The following is a 14,582-nucleotide window of genomic DNA, read 5'->3' on the forward strand; positions in this document are numbered from 1 at the left end:
CACACACACACCCCCACACAGGAACCCACTGAGCCAGCAGCAGCTCCTGACCAGCAACACACCTAATACAAAATGGGAAAAGTGGATTAAATTATTAATTTGCTGGCAAGAAAGAGGTGTTACAGTGCCAAAGAGGAAGGGCTAATGAAAGCACTGGAAACTCCTGCGCTCTGCAAAAAGTGCCAGGGCCCTCCTGGACAGGTCAGGTCAATTCCTGGCAGTTCATTCTGCAGCTCGTTCTAAGGATGGGAGCACCGTCCCTCTGGGTGGAGGGATAAGAGCAGCTCCTGTTACTCGGCCTTCATGACACAGGAAGTTGAAAGTGGCACAGGCATTGGGCTGCAAAGAGAAAGCCTGCATCAGCTTGGCGAGGGCGAGGCCTGGGTCCCGCTCCACGCTCCCGAGGGGCGGACCTTACCGTGTCCTGCACTTCCACGGCGATGCCCCGCTGCCTCAGGGCTTGCAGCACCTGGGGTTGCAGCCGTTCGGTCCGGTCTCCGGTGCCCACCACCACAATCTCTAGGGAAAGATGGCGTGGGCTAGCCTCCGGCAGCTCTGTGCGGAGGCTGGGGCGGGTGGCTTTTGGCTTTCCAGGGCTGGAAGCACCTCAGCCCTCCCCTTCTCCAGTACCTATTCGGGGCTCCAGCAACCAGAAGAGAGAGAAGCTTTCTTCAGTGATGTCCCGGTGACTTCCTACCTGTGTTGGGAGGAGACAAGTTAAACAAGCTCGCGCGGTTTTCCCCACAGAGCCCTTACCTGCGCCCCAAACGAGCAACGGAAAAGCCCAAGTCGGCGAGGGCCAGAATCGGGGGGGCAGGCCCGGGACTCCGGCCCTCCGCTGCCTCACTGCTCACGTTCCACTGCACCACCGACTGCGGGAGCAGCGCGCAGGGCCCAAGCACGCGATTTCCGTTGACCATGAAGCCGCGGCTGCTGTAGCTGTCGATATACATGATCTGCGGGGACTCGCGCTGCAGCAGAGAGATGCGCGTCCGCTCATACAGCTCGTCGTCCGCCGGCGTGAGCCGGTGCCCTCGCCGTGGGGCCCTGCGGAGTAGTGTGCTCGGGCTCTAACCTGCCAGGAGGAGCCGGGCCGGGATCAATGGCCGTGGGGGCGGGGATCGGGGACGCTGGGCCCGGGCTCACCTCAGCAGCTCCGCAGGGGAACAGCGTAGCACGGCTCGCGCTCCGCAAAGGCCGCGAAGCAGGAACGCGGCGACCATGGCTGACCGGCGTGCGGGGATGTCCGCGCCGGGTCAGGGGGTCGTGGCGGAACCTTCCGCAGCGCGCCCACAGCGCCCCCTAGGTGCCGGAGGGCACCGCGCAGGCCGGCTGCCCCAGCGCGGGATTTTGATGGACCGGCCGGTGCCAATTGTCCCAGGAGGGCCCGTCCCCTAGCGGGGCTCCGGTGTCTGCACCTGCCGCCCGCCCCGCCCCGGGCCCCCGCAGACCGTCCTGGGGGAGCCAGACACCTGGTGGCGTGGCCGGCCTCAGAGAGCGGCCTGGGCCCCCGCCGCAGCCTAGTCCCCGGCTCTCAGCCATTACACAGGGCTCCCGGGGCCTGGGGCGGGGCGGCGGCGCACCTGGTCGAGTCCCGCACACCTGGCCAGGGCGTGGAGCCAGCCTCCAAACCCCTAATCCCAGGCTTTAGGGCGTCGGGCTCCCAGGGCGGGGCAGCAGGCTCAGGTTTCCCTTGCTTTTCCGCGAATCACGCCCCTCCCCAACCGTCGCCCGCGCGACCGTTGGCGTCGTCGCCGCGCGTCTCCCGGGGCGTGGCTGCGCGTGGATTGGCTTGTCGGGAGCGCGAGGGGGCGTGGCTGAGTGGTTCTCCTTAAAATGGCTCCGAGTCTGCGGCCCGAGCAAGCGGAAGGGGACGCCGCTGTCGGATGATTGTGGCTCTTCGGGTGGGATCGACCCGGCCGAACGGGACCAGCTATTGAACTAGACAGCGGCTGGAGCATCGCCCTGTCGTCGCTCACCATGCTCGCGGCCCGAGAATTCCCCGACCCCCCCCCCCCGTCTTGAGCCGAATCAGAGGGCCTACGGGCGCGACAGTCGCTGGTGCCCGCGCGGCTTTCGGGGATCTCCGCGCCCCCACCGTGTCGTGGCCTAAAGGGAACGTTGACGCGTCTGCTACCCACTGGGCGGGGAGGGAGATTCGGCACGGCGGAGGACGTTCGCAATGGATTCCCGGGGGTCCCGTCGCCGCCATTGGGCACCCCCCCACCCCACCCCCACCCAGCGCTCCGGGCGCTGGCAGAGTCACGGGACGAAGGGCCCTGGGTTCGGGGGTGTCCCCGAGGCGGGTGCGCGGGTTTACTTCCTCTCCGGCCCCACGGGGGAGCTTCTCTTTTGGCCGATCCCGAAGCCCTCCCCGCTATGGTCACCGCACGGGTGGCCTGGCTTCATGAGACCAACAGGAATAATCCCACCCTGCGGATTTAATCCGGATCGGGACCGGTCCCAGGGGAGGCCCCTACCAATCTTCCTATTGTTTAGGGGCCCAGGTGAGCGCCTCGTTCCCACTACACTCGGCTTTACCGCCCACTCCTAGGTCAGTCTTCTGGTACTGGGAATGGGGGGCGGGGTGGTTCCTGATCTGGCCCCAGGGTAAGGGACCACCATCCTCCCGGGGTTATCTCCCGCCCTCCCCCCCGCCCGCCCACGGCTGGACAGCGGGCAACGGAATCCCAAAAGCAGCTGTTGTCTCCAGAGCATTCCAGCTGCGCTTGGATTTCGTTCCCTGCTCTCCTGCCAGAGCAGCGTCCTGGCCTCGATGGGGTGGGCCAGCCCCTGACCCCCAGACATACTTTATGTGGGTCGCTCTGGTCTTCGCCCCTGTCTCAGATGCGCTCTCAGGTTGGAAGTGGTGGGCATAGACATCGGAGAGCGAGGTTTGTAGTCATCTCTGGAACCTGGAGTAACATTGACAAGGGAGGTTGGTCTCAGGGCCTTTGGACAGAGTTGCAATGGCGGTGAGTCCCACAGAGCAGGGCCACCCCAGCCCGCAGCTCGCTTTAGATAGCCTTTCACTTCCTGGGGAAAACCCACACCAACCGTCTTCGTGTACTTAGAGTAGCTGAAGTCCCCAGCTTGGCCTCCAGCCCCCAGCCCTGTTAGCAGCTGTCCCTGGGTCATGCGACTGCGGAATGGAAAGCGCTTTGGAATGACACGATCACTCCCGTTGAGTGGGCACCCAAGAAGCCATCGGGAATGTCGTGTCCGCCCAGTGCTCTTTCGGCGATCCCAGCAGGGGCCTTGCAGGCCTGCCCCAGAAAGAGGTCTTGCCAGAATTCCTGCCCTTAGGATCCCTCTCCTTTCTGAACACTGGGCACTCTCACTGCTCCAGAGCAGTAATTATGGGTTTCCTGCACTCTGCTCTGTGCTGTGTCAGGTTCGATCTCCATTAAAGAAAATAGAGGAAAAGGGGATTTAAGTTACACTGAAGTGAAAACGAGCCCTCATGGGACAGAGGAAAGAGCTTTCTCTCTGTAGTGCAGTGGGATACTCCCAACTGAGAGCAGTCTTTTAGCTGGGTCTTATGGTCACATTGTTTATTTTGCCTACAATGGCTCGTTACCTAAACCGGGCCAAGAGTATCCCTGATAATGTACACAAGGTTAAAAGAAAAGCATTAAAAACTGGTAATTCTGCAAAGTATCGTGACGGTTCTAATTCCACAAAAATCAAGAGAAGAAATTCTACCAGAGTACGCATTTATCGGGAGTAAAGACGACCCAAATCTCAAAGGAGGAAATGGTTGTAAATAACCTGAAGGCGCAGAACACAGATTCCTTCAAAACGAGATTTTTTTTTTTAAGGAGGTCGTGAAAATGGCTTTAATGCTAGGTTCCCTATTCCCATAACAATTCACTTGGAACTTCTGACGTCTGATCAAGTGTCAAATGTGGGGAATGAAACGTTATCACAAATAGGTAAGATTTCGATGAGCTAAAGAGTCGGGTCTGGGTCCCACCCGGTAGAGAGGATCCTTTCCCTGGCTGCTAATGCCGGTGACGACGGCGGAACTCTAGGCCTAAGGCGGACCTCGTGGGGCCGGGGCCGGGAGGCGGGCCACGCAGAGGGACTGCTGGGGCCGAAGGTCGAAAGCGGCCTCCACGGTTCCCTGCGGCGCACCTGTCCGCTCAGGTATCTCCTCCACAGGATATGTGCCCCAGCCAGTCTGCCCTCCCGGAAGCTCGGCCTCCAGACGCTGGGCTTCCGGTTCCGCCGGCTCCTTCCGGTCGCCATGGCGACAGGGCGCCTGGGGGTCGGAGAAACGCTAGGGGCCCTCAACACGGCCCTGGGGCCTGGCGAGCCCGTGTGGTTTAAGGAGACGCGTGCCCGCCACCTGCGCGCCCGAGACTTCCTGGCGCCGCGGCCCGCGCTGCAAGCGCGCTTCGGGGATGGACAGGTGGGCGCCAGCGGGGCGGGGATGTGCGGCCAGTGGCAGCGTCGCAGCCCGCCTCACCGCCCTTCCTCCCGCAGGTGCCCGAGCATGTGGTCCATGCGGTCGCCGGCTTGCAAGGCCCCGGCGTGGCCCCGGTGCTGCGCTGCGAGCTGACGCCCGCGGGTCTGGCACTCCAGCTGCAGCGGCCCGCCGTCTTCGAGCGCGTGCTCGGCGCGGTGACCGCCTATGCCGCGCCCGCGGCGCCCGCCGCGCCCGGCCCGCGCGTCCTCCTGCACTGCCCGGCGCTGCGCGGCGCCCCTGGCGCGCTCCGCTTGAGCCAGCTGCGCGCCGTGCTCGTGGCCGATCATTTGGCGCGAGCTCTGCGCGCTCATGGGTGAGCGCGCCGCGAGGCCAGAACCGGCCGGGGTGGCGACCTGGGCCTAGAGCCGCTGCGGGAGGGAAGGGGGTGGAGCAACGCCGGTCGCTCGGGCTGAGACGGCCGTCCTCGTTTCCCAGGGCGAGTGTGCGGCTGGTACCCGCCGTGCGGGACCCGCACATGCGGACCTTCCTGCAGCAACTGCGCGTGGACTGGCCCGCTGCCTCCGAGAATGCCGCCACCGGAGCCCTGAGGAACCTCCTGCTGGCAGAGCTTAGCCCCGCCCCCGATGGAGGAGCCTTGCCCCCTGGCGTCCTGGGCACAGTGTGCCTGAAGGAGGTGATGCGAGAGCGGGGATGCACAGCCGGCTATGACCCCAACGTGGACAAGTGTCTGGGTAGGAGCTGGAGCTTCTCAGGGTCGTTGGGAAGATGGGGACCGTGTGCTCCTGGCCAGCCTCAACGACCCTGTGCTCTGTCTGCAGTGACCGAGGATCTGCTTTGCGTGCTGGCAGAGCTGCAGGCAGCTGTCCGCCACTGGCCTGGGGACGGCCCTCCGGGCCTGGTTAGTGACTGACGCCCACCCTGTAGGCCTCTGGCAAGCTGCGCCTTGTGCCCGCCTGGTGACCGTCCTCCTACCCTGTAGGCCACGGCCCCAGACGCTGATGCTGACGGCTGCATGGCCCTACACGTGGTGAGCTGTGAGGAGGAGTTCCAGCAACAGAAGTTGGACTTGCTCTGGTGGAAGCTGGATGAGCAGGCTCCTCGCACACAGGTGGGTTGGGATGCTGGAGCGCCCCCTCCCTCCACCAACCCAGGACCTTTGCAAATCCATCAAGGGGCACAGGGGCGGATGAGTCCATAGGGGACACTTGGCCTTGAGGGAGATGTTAGGTGAGTGGGGACTTGCAGCTCGTATAGTGTCCTGGGAAAAGGTGGGGTCTGGAGGCGCTTTCCAGAGAACACTGAACAGCTCGGGGAGGCTGGGCTGTGCGCTGAGGGGTGGGCTTGGGAGCGAGGCCCAGAGCTTGCTGGCAAAAGGCTGGGGGAGTCCAGACACCAGGTTTAGGTTCTCGGAGAGATTTACTGCTGGCAGTGTCGCCACCTGGGCTAAGCGCCTGCTCTCTCCCTCACAGAAGCATCTGGTCTGTGGCCCAGTGAAAGCAGCTAGCGCCCTGATGGCCCCCGAGTACTATGAGTGAGTCAGGCTGGAAGGGAGGCTACCAAGTCAGGGTTGTCGAGGTGGGGGTGGAGGGAAGACCATCTGTCCCCGGAGGTGCCCCCTCCCCGCAGACCCTCGGCTCACTCTGCTCCTCATGCAGGCTCCGGCAAGCCCAGGTGTGCAAGGCAGCAGCCCTGAAGCGTGGCAGGGAGCTCAGCCAAGGTGCGTGCAGGGGTGCTGGTTGGTGGGGGGGGGGGGGGTCCTCTGCTTGTCTGCCCAGACCGACTGACTCAACTCCCACAGACCCAACTTGGACAGAGGTCTTCAGCGTTCTGTCTGCAGCCACCATCAAGTTTGAGATGCTCAGCACAGCTCCACAGAGTCAGGTAAGCCCGGGGGCCCGACAGGATCAGGGCTTGTGGAACACACGGTGTCATGCCTGCAGCTGTGCCCCCATTCCTCAGCTCCTCCTGGCCCTGGCCGACGGCAGCATTTCCACAAAGGGCACCAAGAGCGGCACCTTCGTCATGTATAACTGTGCCCGTCTTGCCACGCTATTTGAGGGGTACAAGCACAGCAGGGAACAAGGTCTGTACCCTACTTTTCCACCTGTGAGCAGTCTCGATTTCTCACTGCTACAGGATGAGGTGAGTGTCGTCCTGGGTAGCTAGGCACCTGTAGGAGGTTGGGAACCTCCCCTCCCAGCACCCTTCTCTACCCCCACCCCCCAGGGCGAGTGGCTGCTGCTCTTCAACGGCGTGCTCCCCTTCCCAGAGCTGCTGAGCCAGACCGCAGCCCTGGCGTGCGCAGCCCCGGGGCTCCACGCGACTGCGCACACTGAGATGGTGAGGCAGAGAAGCCCGGCACAGACACTGCACGCTTGATGCTTTATTCTGGGCTGGGCACAAGATCAAAGAGACCGGCCAGTGACTCAGTCTCTGTCTCTAGATGTGCAAGTTCCTGGTTCAGCTCAGCATGGATTTCAGCTCATACTATAACCGCGTACACATCCTAGGGGTAAGTACACAGCACAGGGGGCGGGGTGGGGGGAGCTTGCAGGGGTGCAAGGGCAGCAAAGGAGGAGACCAGCAGGCCCCTTCTCTCCTCCAGGAGCCTCGACCACACCTGTTTGGTCAAATGTTTGCCCGTCTCCAGCTTCTGCGGGCTGTGCGTGAAGTGCTCCATGCTGGCCTAGCCACGCTGGGTCTCCCTCCACTGAACCACATCTAAGGCCACAGAGATCCCGATATCTAGGAATGTTTACAAAAGTCATCACCTGGAAAAAAGATACCAAGATCTTATTAGAGACGTGGAGGCAAAATAAATTGCTTCTGTTTTATACAAAGTCTGGTCCTGTTTGTAGGCAGTGGGGCGTGGTTTTGGTTGGCCTGAACGGCCCCTGACTCACCTCCAGCTCCTGCTCTGAAGCCAGGAACCCGCGGCCGCCGCCTCCCTTCACGCCGGGCATGGGCACAGACGGTCACTCCTGTTCCACCCCATCTGCGAGCAGGTCCCATGCCCGGCACGCCGGCCACCGCGGGACACCTTAATCATACCAGTTGTAAACCTCAAGCCCTTGGCCTGCAAGAGCACAGCGGTGGCCAAACTCAGGGCTTACAGGCCAGCAGTCCATGTCTGCCACATCTGGGACATGGTACACGGTACTGTTCATGAAGGTGGGCTCCCCATGCCCCAGACGCCAGAAGGTCAGCCGCTGGTCAATGGAGGCGGAGACCATGAGGCTTGGGCTTAGGATCTTGAGGCCTGTCACGTGGGCAGCGTGTGCACAGGGGATGGAGTATTCCTCTAGCACATGCAGCTGGGGCACCAGCTCAGCACCCCCCACAGCCTCCTCCAGCTCCGGTGTCTCCACAGCCAGCACAAAGACATGGAGGGAGCCATCCTCACTGCCGCTGGCCACGAGATGGCCCTCACGTATGGGCAAGGTGTGCAGGCTGTTGACACCACAGCTGTGAGCCTGGAGGGTCAGGCAGGGGGTCCCCAGCCCTGAAGGAAGAAGATGGTTGTCAGGGCCCAGCCTGCCACACGGGCGAAGGGCATTGGGAGGTGGGGAGGGACAGCCATGGCTGCACAATGGCTACTCACGGTGGGGAAGCCCGGGGTCTGCTGGAGGCTCCAGGGCGGTGGAGCCGTGGTCCAGCACGGCAGTGAGATCCCAAAAGGCCAAGTTGCCGTCAGTGGCGGCGCTGCATAGGAAGAGCCTCCTGGGAGCCAGGGACAGGCAGCTGGGTCAGCGAGGGGGGCGGAGAGCAAGAGGGGACACCCCTCCCCTGCTCCGCCTGCACCCACGGAAGCCCGCCAGGCAGCCCCTCTCACCGTCGCTGATTGGGTGCCTCGTGCGTAAAGGAATGGACCTTGAGGACACACCGCTTGTGGTGGAAGGTTTCAGCCAGGAGCTGCAGCCGCCGCCCGGAGTCCTGCAAAAGGAAGAGCCTGGGGGGCGGAGGGTGGCCCAGCTCAGAGCCCATTCCTGACACCTTCCAACCCTCACCTCTTGACCCAAGGGCCTCTGCTCTCACCTCACTGCGCCATCACTGCAGGCTGCAGCCACCAGGGGGCCAAGGCCAGGACGGTCGAGTTCACACACAGCGAGGGACATGTACCTGCAGAGACCACACCGGCCTGCCATTAGGGGAGGCCTGGGAACAGCGGCAAGGGGCTTGCCCTTCGGGCCACCACTCTGTGCTCCCACCTCCCAATGCGCACATCACCTGGTCTCCGGGTCTGCCTTGACCATCCGGTGCCGACTGCGCTGGCGGTCCCAGTACTCATCCAGCCGGTGGGACGAAAGGTGCATGACGTGGCAGGCGAGACGGCTTGGGGTGCCAGGGTCTGGGGTGACCATGAGGCTGAAGCAGTGCATCTCAGCCCGGCCCCCCGCAGACACCACATGAGCAGTCAGGCCTGGCCGAGGATCCTGAGGGCCCCCCGGGGTACCAACGCCCCACACAGCCAGGGCACGCACAGACGAGATATGATTACACACTGCTGTAAGTGCGTGGGCCGAGCCAGTGACGGTGGGGAGTGCCAGGACACAGACAGTAGTGTCCTCACTGCACGTGATCACAATGTCGGTCAGGCCCGGCCCCTCGCTGCCAGGCTCCAGGTAGTCGGGCTGCATGAAGCCGGGCACCTCAAACTCGGGCCCCAGAGTGATGGTGCCCACACGCTTCACACAAGTGATTTCACGGCCGTGCAGGCTCTCCCGGAGAATCACGTGCGGCCGGGTGCAGCCACCCAGAGCCCGGTAGAGCATGACGTCCCCGTCCTTGAGATAGGCAAAGGCCATAGCCGCCTCGGTATCCGAGAAGGCCCAGGAGCGGTGCCCTCCACCACAGTTGACGATGTGCAGCTTTTCGTGTGACCGGGGACTCCACACCACAAACTCATTGGCGTGGAAACCCAGGATGACCATACTCCCGTCGGCCATAATGCGGAGCCCAGCCACCCAGTTCATGCCTCGACAGGACTTCTGCCTCAGGACAGGCTGCAGCTGGCCACCTCGCACAAAGAGCTGGTAGTAGGCGCCATCGCGCCCTGTGGTATACACGTAGCCACCATGGCAGGTGACTGATGTCACACCCTGCTTCCCATGCAGAGAAGGGAGGGTGGACACAGGGCCCCACTCGGTGGAGGCGGTCTCCTCCCCATCACTGCCACTACCTTCTCCAAGTGCTCCAGCGATAGCTCCCACCTTGCCGCCAACCCCAAGATCCTTGAGCAGAGCTGGTCTGGAGGGAAACAGCAATACAGAGCCCCGGCGGTCCCCACACACTAGGAAGTCACCAGGGGGTAAGAAGGCACTGCATGTGTGCCATCTCTGCTTGCTGGGAGGCAGCAGGTACCGGCAACGTTCCTTTACAAAGATGGCTTTGCCAGAGGGCGCAGCTGAGATTTCCAGGCAAGCCACCACACCACCAGGGCCCGATGCCAGCAACAGGAGTTCCTCGTAGCCACGAAGGGCCCAGCTCAGACTATGCACTTTCCCACGGAACAGGGTCAAGTCCACAGCTGCAGTTGGAGTGTTGATGGGGACCACCTTGACACGACCCTCCCCATTGGCCAAGGCACAAAGTCCAAAGCCCTCAGGACCAGGGGCTGCCTCCAGGAGGCAGTAGGACTGGAAGCGCTTGTCCTCCAGCAGCTGCTCCCAGCACTTGACCTCAAGGTCGTAGAGATACAGGGCTCCTGTATCAGTCACTGTCAGTACTCGCCAGGAGCCAGCCAGCGTCACAGCCTTGAGGGTACCTGGCCGGCTACGGGACTTGAAGCAGAGAGCTGAGACCCCTGAACCCGGGTACCCACGCCCTACCAGGTGCCACAGACGGATGCCTGAGTCATCACCCCCGGTGACCACCCAGGCTTGCCTCTCATGGGCAGCTACAGCCCGGATCCCACGACCCTGGTGGCCCCGAAAGGCCTGAAGGATCTCCCCTTCGTGGCTCCATACCAAGCAGACACAGTCCTCTCCTGCACTGATAAGGTAATTCTCTAGAAGCTTGACCTGCCACACACGGGCACTGTGACCAAAGCAGTGCCCAATATTCTGTACCCGACCCCCAGGCACCCGGAGGTCACCCACCTTCCAGATGCGGACACTTCGGTCTTCTGAAGCTGTGGCCAATAAGCCCTTGCTTTCTAGGTACGACATGCTGAAGATGACACCCACATGCCCACTGACTCGTCGGTCAGGGGCCACAGGCTTATTGTCTATTAAAGCAGCTGCTGGATACCAGACAAGGAGCTGATTGGAAACTGCACCTGCCACTATGGTCAGCTCCTTCCAGGTATCTCCAATCAGACAGGCTGAGGAGAGGGTGCACCTGTCTGTGCAGGGCACGTCCTGCAGCATGCACCCTACCACAGGGTCGTACAGCACTACCGAGTTATGGCCCAGGGCCAAGGCCACGTTGCCCTCAAGCCAACGTGCATCCCAGATCCAGTCAGACATGTTCCACAGGCCAGAGCGCCAGAGCTCCCGGAAGCGGCCCTGTCCCCAGCTAACTTTCACAATTCGGAGTCCCTTGCTCCCAAACACAGCCACCATAGCCTCCAAGTCAAGGTCTCCATTTGGTTCTGGTCGCACCCGGAACCCATGGATAAGATAGTGGCCAAGCAGGTTCTGCACACGCTTCATCATCCGCAGGTGGCCACCAAAATCCAGGCTGTACACCAGGACATCCGGCCCCTCACCTAGACAAAAGCACAGAGTCACATCAGAACCTCACCCAAGGGCGTCTGGGTGGCTCAGTGGGTTGAGCCTCTGCCTTCGGCTCTGGTCATGATCTCAGAGTCCTGGGATCGAGTCCCATGTCGGGCTTTCTGCTCAGCAGGGAGCCTGCTTTCCCCTCTCTCTCTGCCTGCCTCTCTGCCTACTTGTGATCTCTCTCTGTCAAATAAATAAATAAAATCTTCAAAAAAATTAAAAAAAAAAAACAAAACCTCACCCAATGGGGCATCTGGGTGGCTCAGTCAGTGTGCGTCTGCCTTAGGCTTGGGTCCTGATCCCAGGGTGCTGGGACTGAGACCACAGGGCTCCCTGCTCAGTAAGAAGCGCATGTGTCCCTCTCTCTCTGCCCCTCCTCCCTCTGCCTGTGCTTTCTCTTGCAAATGAATAAATAAAATTTCCAAGAGCTTCTTCCTTGAGGCTCAGATGTGAGCATGTTCAACACCGACAGGAAAAACCAGGAGAGGTGGCCCCCACTTTGGCAGCCACGACTCCCATGACCCTTAGCTACCTTCCGGCTGCCCTGTGGGCCCCTGTGGGCCCCTCTCACTCTACTAGCTTACCTTCAAGCTCTCTCAACGCTCCTCACTGCACTGATTGCTCCACTGACCACTACCACCCTCTATCCAGCCCCATCCCCAAACCAAGAAGCTCACTGCTTATTCTACTCAACTTCCCACAATTTCTCAAATTCTCAGTTGCCTAGTCCCATGTGCTCATTTTCTAAAGATTTTTCAAATCCTCCCCCACCACAGTGACTTTGGTCCCGGGTGTCTATCACGTGTTAAGCTAGATGACACTAACAGCCCCTCACGCCCTTCTTCGCCTGCAATCTCCATCTTTCAATAGATAGACGGTGAGCATCAATCATAAACCAGACAAGGAACTATACACACTGGAGTAGTGTGTAAGAGGAGCACAGACCCTGGAAACTGAGACTCCAGGCCATTAGGCAGACACTAAACAGTATCACCCAAGTAACCTACATTGTTGTAACTTTGGTAAGTTCCAGGAAAGAACTATTCAGATTGCTTTACTATAAAAGAGGGAAATCTACTCCACCGACTTTCCCTCCAGAAGACATCTGGCAATATCTGGAGACATTTCTAGTTGTAAGAACTGGGAGTTATGCTAACTGGAATCTAGGAATAGAAGCCAGGGATGCTGCCAAATGTCCTGGAGATCGGCGGTAACCAGAGAAGAGCAGGCGTGGGGGAGATGGGTGATCATTTCTTGGCCAATAGATAGCAAGCTGAACGGCCCTGAGGTGAGCAAGAACTCTAGGTTGTGTGCTTGGAATAGGAAACAAAGGGGTCACGGATGGCCTGAGAGAATGCGGCTGAGGCGATCGGGAGCCAAAGCTGCCATGGCCTCCAATGATGGCAGTAAGATAGAGAAAAACAGACAGATGCTACAAGTATGAAGTCAAAATCAACCAGACTAGCTTGGGGACTTAAAGAAATGCTTGGGCTGGAGCATCTGAGCGGCTGCTGTTCTCCCTGTTCAGTTGGAGCATCCAGCAGGACTTCAATCTGAACGCACCTATGCACTTGGGCCTGAACTCACGAGCAGAGAAGGCTGGAAACTGAGATAACAGATGCACATGGGTGGAATGTGAGAATTGTAGCAGTTTAAAAGTCACTTTGGAAATCACAGGAGCAGGGGAATTCACTTGATGAGCTTTCTAACCTGCATTTCCCATGTCATTTCCCCATTTAAAACCCTTCACAGGATCTCTCTCCAACATCATAAAGTCAGATCTAGGTATAAAATGGTATAGCCGCAGCTCATTTCTCCAGCCTCCTCTCCCAGACCCTATCCCTGCTCAGCCTCACAGGAACTCTCCCCCTCCCCCACCAAAGTAATGAATTCGGTCTCAAGGCCTTTGGCATGCCTACCCTCTGCCAGGAACTCACCTCTTCTCTTCTCCTAGCTCATTCTTGTGATTCTTTGGGTTTCTGCCTACTTATCCCTTCCCTCAGCCTTAGGAGTTTAACCCATGTCCGACCACGGGCTCCTACACCTTGGGCTTCCAGAGCCCCCATAGCTAGGCCACCCCTCCACACACACAAAACCACCCTCTTAGGATAGGAAGCAGCTCTCTCAAGGCTTGAAGACAATGCCCTGTCTCAGGGCCTTTAAAAAAACAGCAGCACCACCATCAGTCACCAGGCTTTCAGTTGGGCCTGGAAGCTCTCCAGGGCTCTGTTGCTTCAGGTCCCAGGCTTTCATGTTTTTTTGTTTGTTTTTTGAAGATTTCATTTATTTATTTATTTGACACAGAGAGATCACAAGTAGGCAGAGCATCAAGCAGAGAGAGGGAAAGCAGGCTCCCCGCTGAGCAGAAAGCCCCATGCAGTGGCTCGATCCCTGAGATCGTGACCTGAGCCGAAGGCAGAGGCTTACCTCACTGAGCCACCCATGCACCCCAGGTCCCAGGCTTTTGATGGCCTATGCTTCTCGACCTGACCTCCCCCTAAAGGCCATCAAGATTCGATCTCCTGAATGCAACCATCTGAGAACCCGCCTCAGCGTCTGCCTCCCCAAGCACTGGCCCACTCAGAAGGCTCTCATCCCTGGTTTCCCGCTACCCCATCCTCGTAGTCCCCACCTTCCAAGGAGGAGCCTCACCCGCCCCTGGGAGCCCAAAGCCCCGCCCTCCCCCGAGAGCCCACACCACAGACCGCCCCCCAGACCCGCCCACCTTGAGGGGGACTCACCCTCACCCTCCCCTCCTGGCCCCCGGCAGGGGCCACACACCGCCCTCCCTCCCTGCCCCGCCTCCCAAGCCACTGCGTTTTCCCGCATTTTCCCGCGGCCCCAGCGCCTTTTCCACGTCAGCTGCATGTTGCGAAGGAACTCGATAGCCACATCGTTGTTGTTTTTTTTGTCTCCTGGGCTCCTCCGGCCGGGCCTCCAGCCCGCCATCTCCTGGGCTCCCGCCCGCCTCGGTCAGGCTTCATCCCGCCACCCGTCCTCCTCCTTGCGGGCATCCCTTTGTTCTGATGGTCCCGCCCCCTGAGAGCGCCCAGTTTCTTCTCCGCTAGCGCGCACCAAACCTCACCCGCCAGCAGCCGATCCCCCACGCACTCCAGACCCGTGACCGGGAGGAGCATGAGCTCCGAGGTTGCCCGCGGCCAGACGTAGTCCTCGTGAGCGTCCATGTCGATCCTCGAGCCGCTGCGGCAGCCTTTGGCCAAGAAGGGAGCTAGCGCTCTCGCGAGACGAGCCTTCCTCGCGCGCAGCAGAGCCGCTCTGCACCGGCCTTAGCAACAGGTAGCGGAGTCCAGGGTCGCCCACGGCCGGTGTCCAATCACGACCCTTCGCCCCACGAAATCCAGCTCGTCATTGGCGAGACTGTCCTCGCCCCTCCCCCTGACGTGACGCTCGCCAAGCGCAGCCGCGGG

The 14,582-nt window shown here is 60.5% G+C and overlaps 3 protein-coding genes across 5 annotated transcripts; 1 reads left to right on the top strand and 2 right to left on the bottom strand.

Annotated features, from left to right (window-relative positions):
• Positions 1-73: 73 nt before the first annotated feature.
• NDUFAF3 (NADH:ubiquinone oxidoreductase complex assembly factor 3) lies at positions 74-1,980 on the bottom strand. The gene is made up of 5 exons (XM_004760700.3): positions 1,147-1,980; positions 855-1,047; positions 631-697; positions 419-519; positions 74-339 (listed from the first exon to the last, which is right to left on the bottom strand). The coding sequence occupies exons 1-5, from the start codon at positions 1,221-1,223 to the stop codon at positions 223-225; spliced, it is 555 nt and encodes a 184-aa protein (XP_004760757.1). The 5' UTR covers positions 1,224-1,980; the 3' UTR covers positions 74-222.
• Positions 1,981-4,156: 2,176 nt separating this feature from the next.
• DALRD3 (DALR anticodon binding domain containing 3) lies at positions 4,157-7,272 on the top strand. Of its 3 annotated transcripts, none has more exons than XM_045080170.1 (12): positions 4,161-4,414; positions 4,489-4,784; positions 4,907-5,163; positions 5,251-5,330; positions 5,412-5,540; positions 5,902-5,963; positions 6,088-6,149; positions 6,231-6,313; positions 6,392-6,574; positions 6,659-6,772; positions 6,876-6,944; positions 7,020-7,272. In XM_045080170.1, exons 1-12 carry the CDS (start codon positions 4,250-4,252, stop codon positions 7,155-7,157), a joined length of 1,638 nt encoding a protein of 545 aa, XP_044936105.1. In that variant the 5' UTR covers positions 4,161-4,249; the 3' UTR covers positions 7,158-7,272. The 3 variants fall into 3 exon arrangements, with proteins under 3 accessions (XP_044936097.1, XP_044936105.1, XP_044936106.1); XM_045080171.1 differs by having other exon boundaries at positions 4,183-4,414; positions 7,038-7,272; XM_045080162.1 differs by having other exon boundaries at positions 4,157-4,414; positions 6,876-7,272.
• Positions 6,796-14,497, bottom strand: WDR6 (WD repeat domain 6). The gene is made up of 7 exons (XM_004760695.3): positions 14,240-14,497; positions 8,660-11,141; positions 8,468-8,551; positions 8,265-8,381; positions 8,034-8,152; positions 7,336-7,934; positions 6,796-7,203 (listed from the first exon to the last, which is right to left on the bottom strand). The coding sequence occupies exons 1-6, from the start codon at positions 14,337-14,339 to the stop codon at positions 7,474-7,476; spliced, it is 3,363 nt and encodes a 1,120-aa protein (XP_004760752.1). The 5' UTR covers positions 14,340-14,497; the 3' UTR covers positions 6,796-7,203; positions 7,336-7,473.
• Between the last annotated feature and the right edge of the window lie 85 nt (positions 14,498-14,582).

The sequence above is a fragment of the Mustela putorius genome, unplaced genomic scaffold, assembly GCF_011764305.1.
Source record: "Mustela putorius furo isolate JIRA1106 unplaced genomic scaffold, ASM1176430v1.1 tig00000095_pilon_pilon_pilon, whole genome shotgun sequence".
NCBI lineage: Eukaryota > Metazoa > Chordata > Mammalia > Carnivora > Mustelidae > Mustela > Mustela putorius.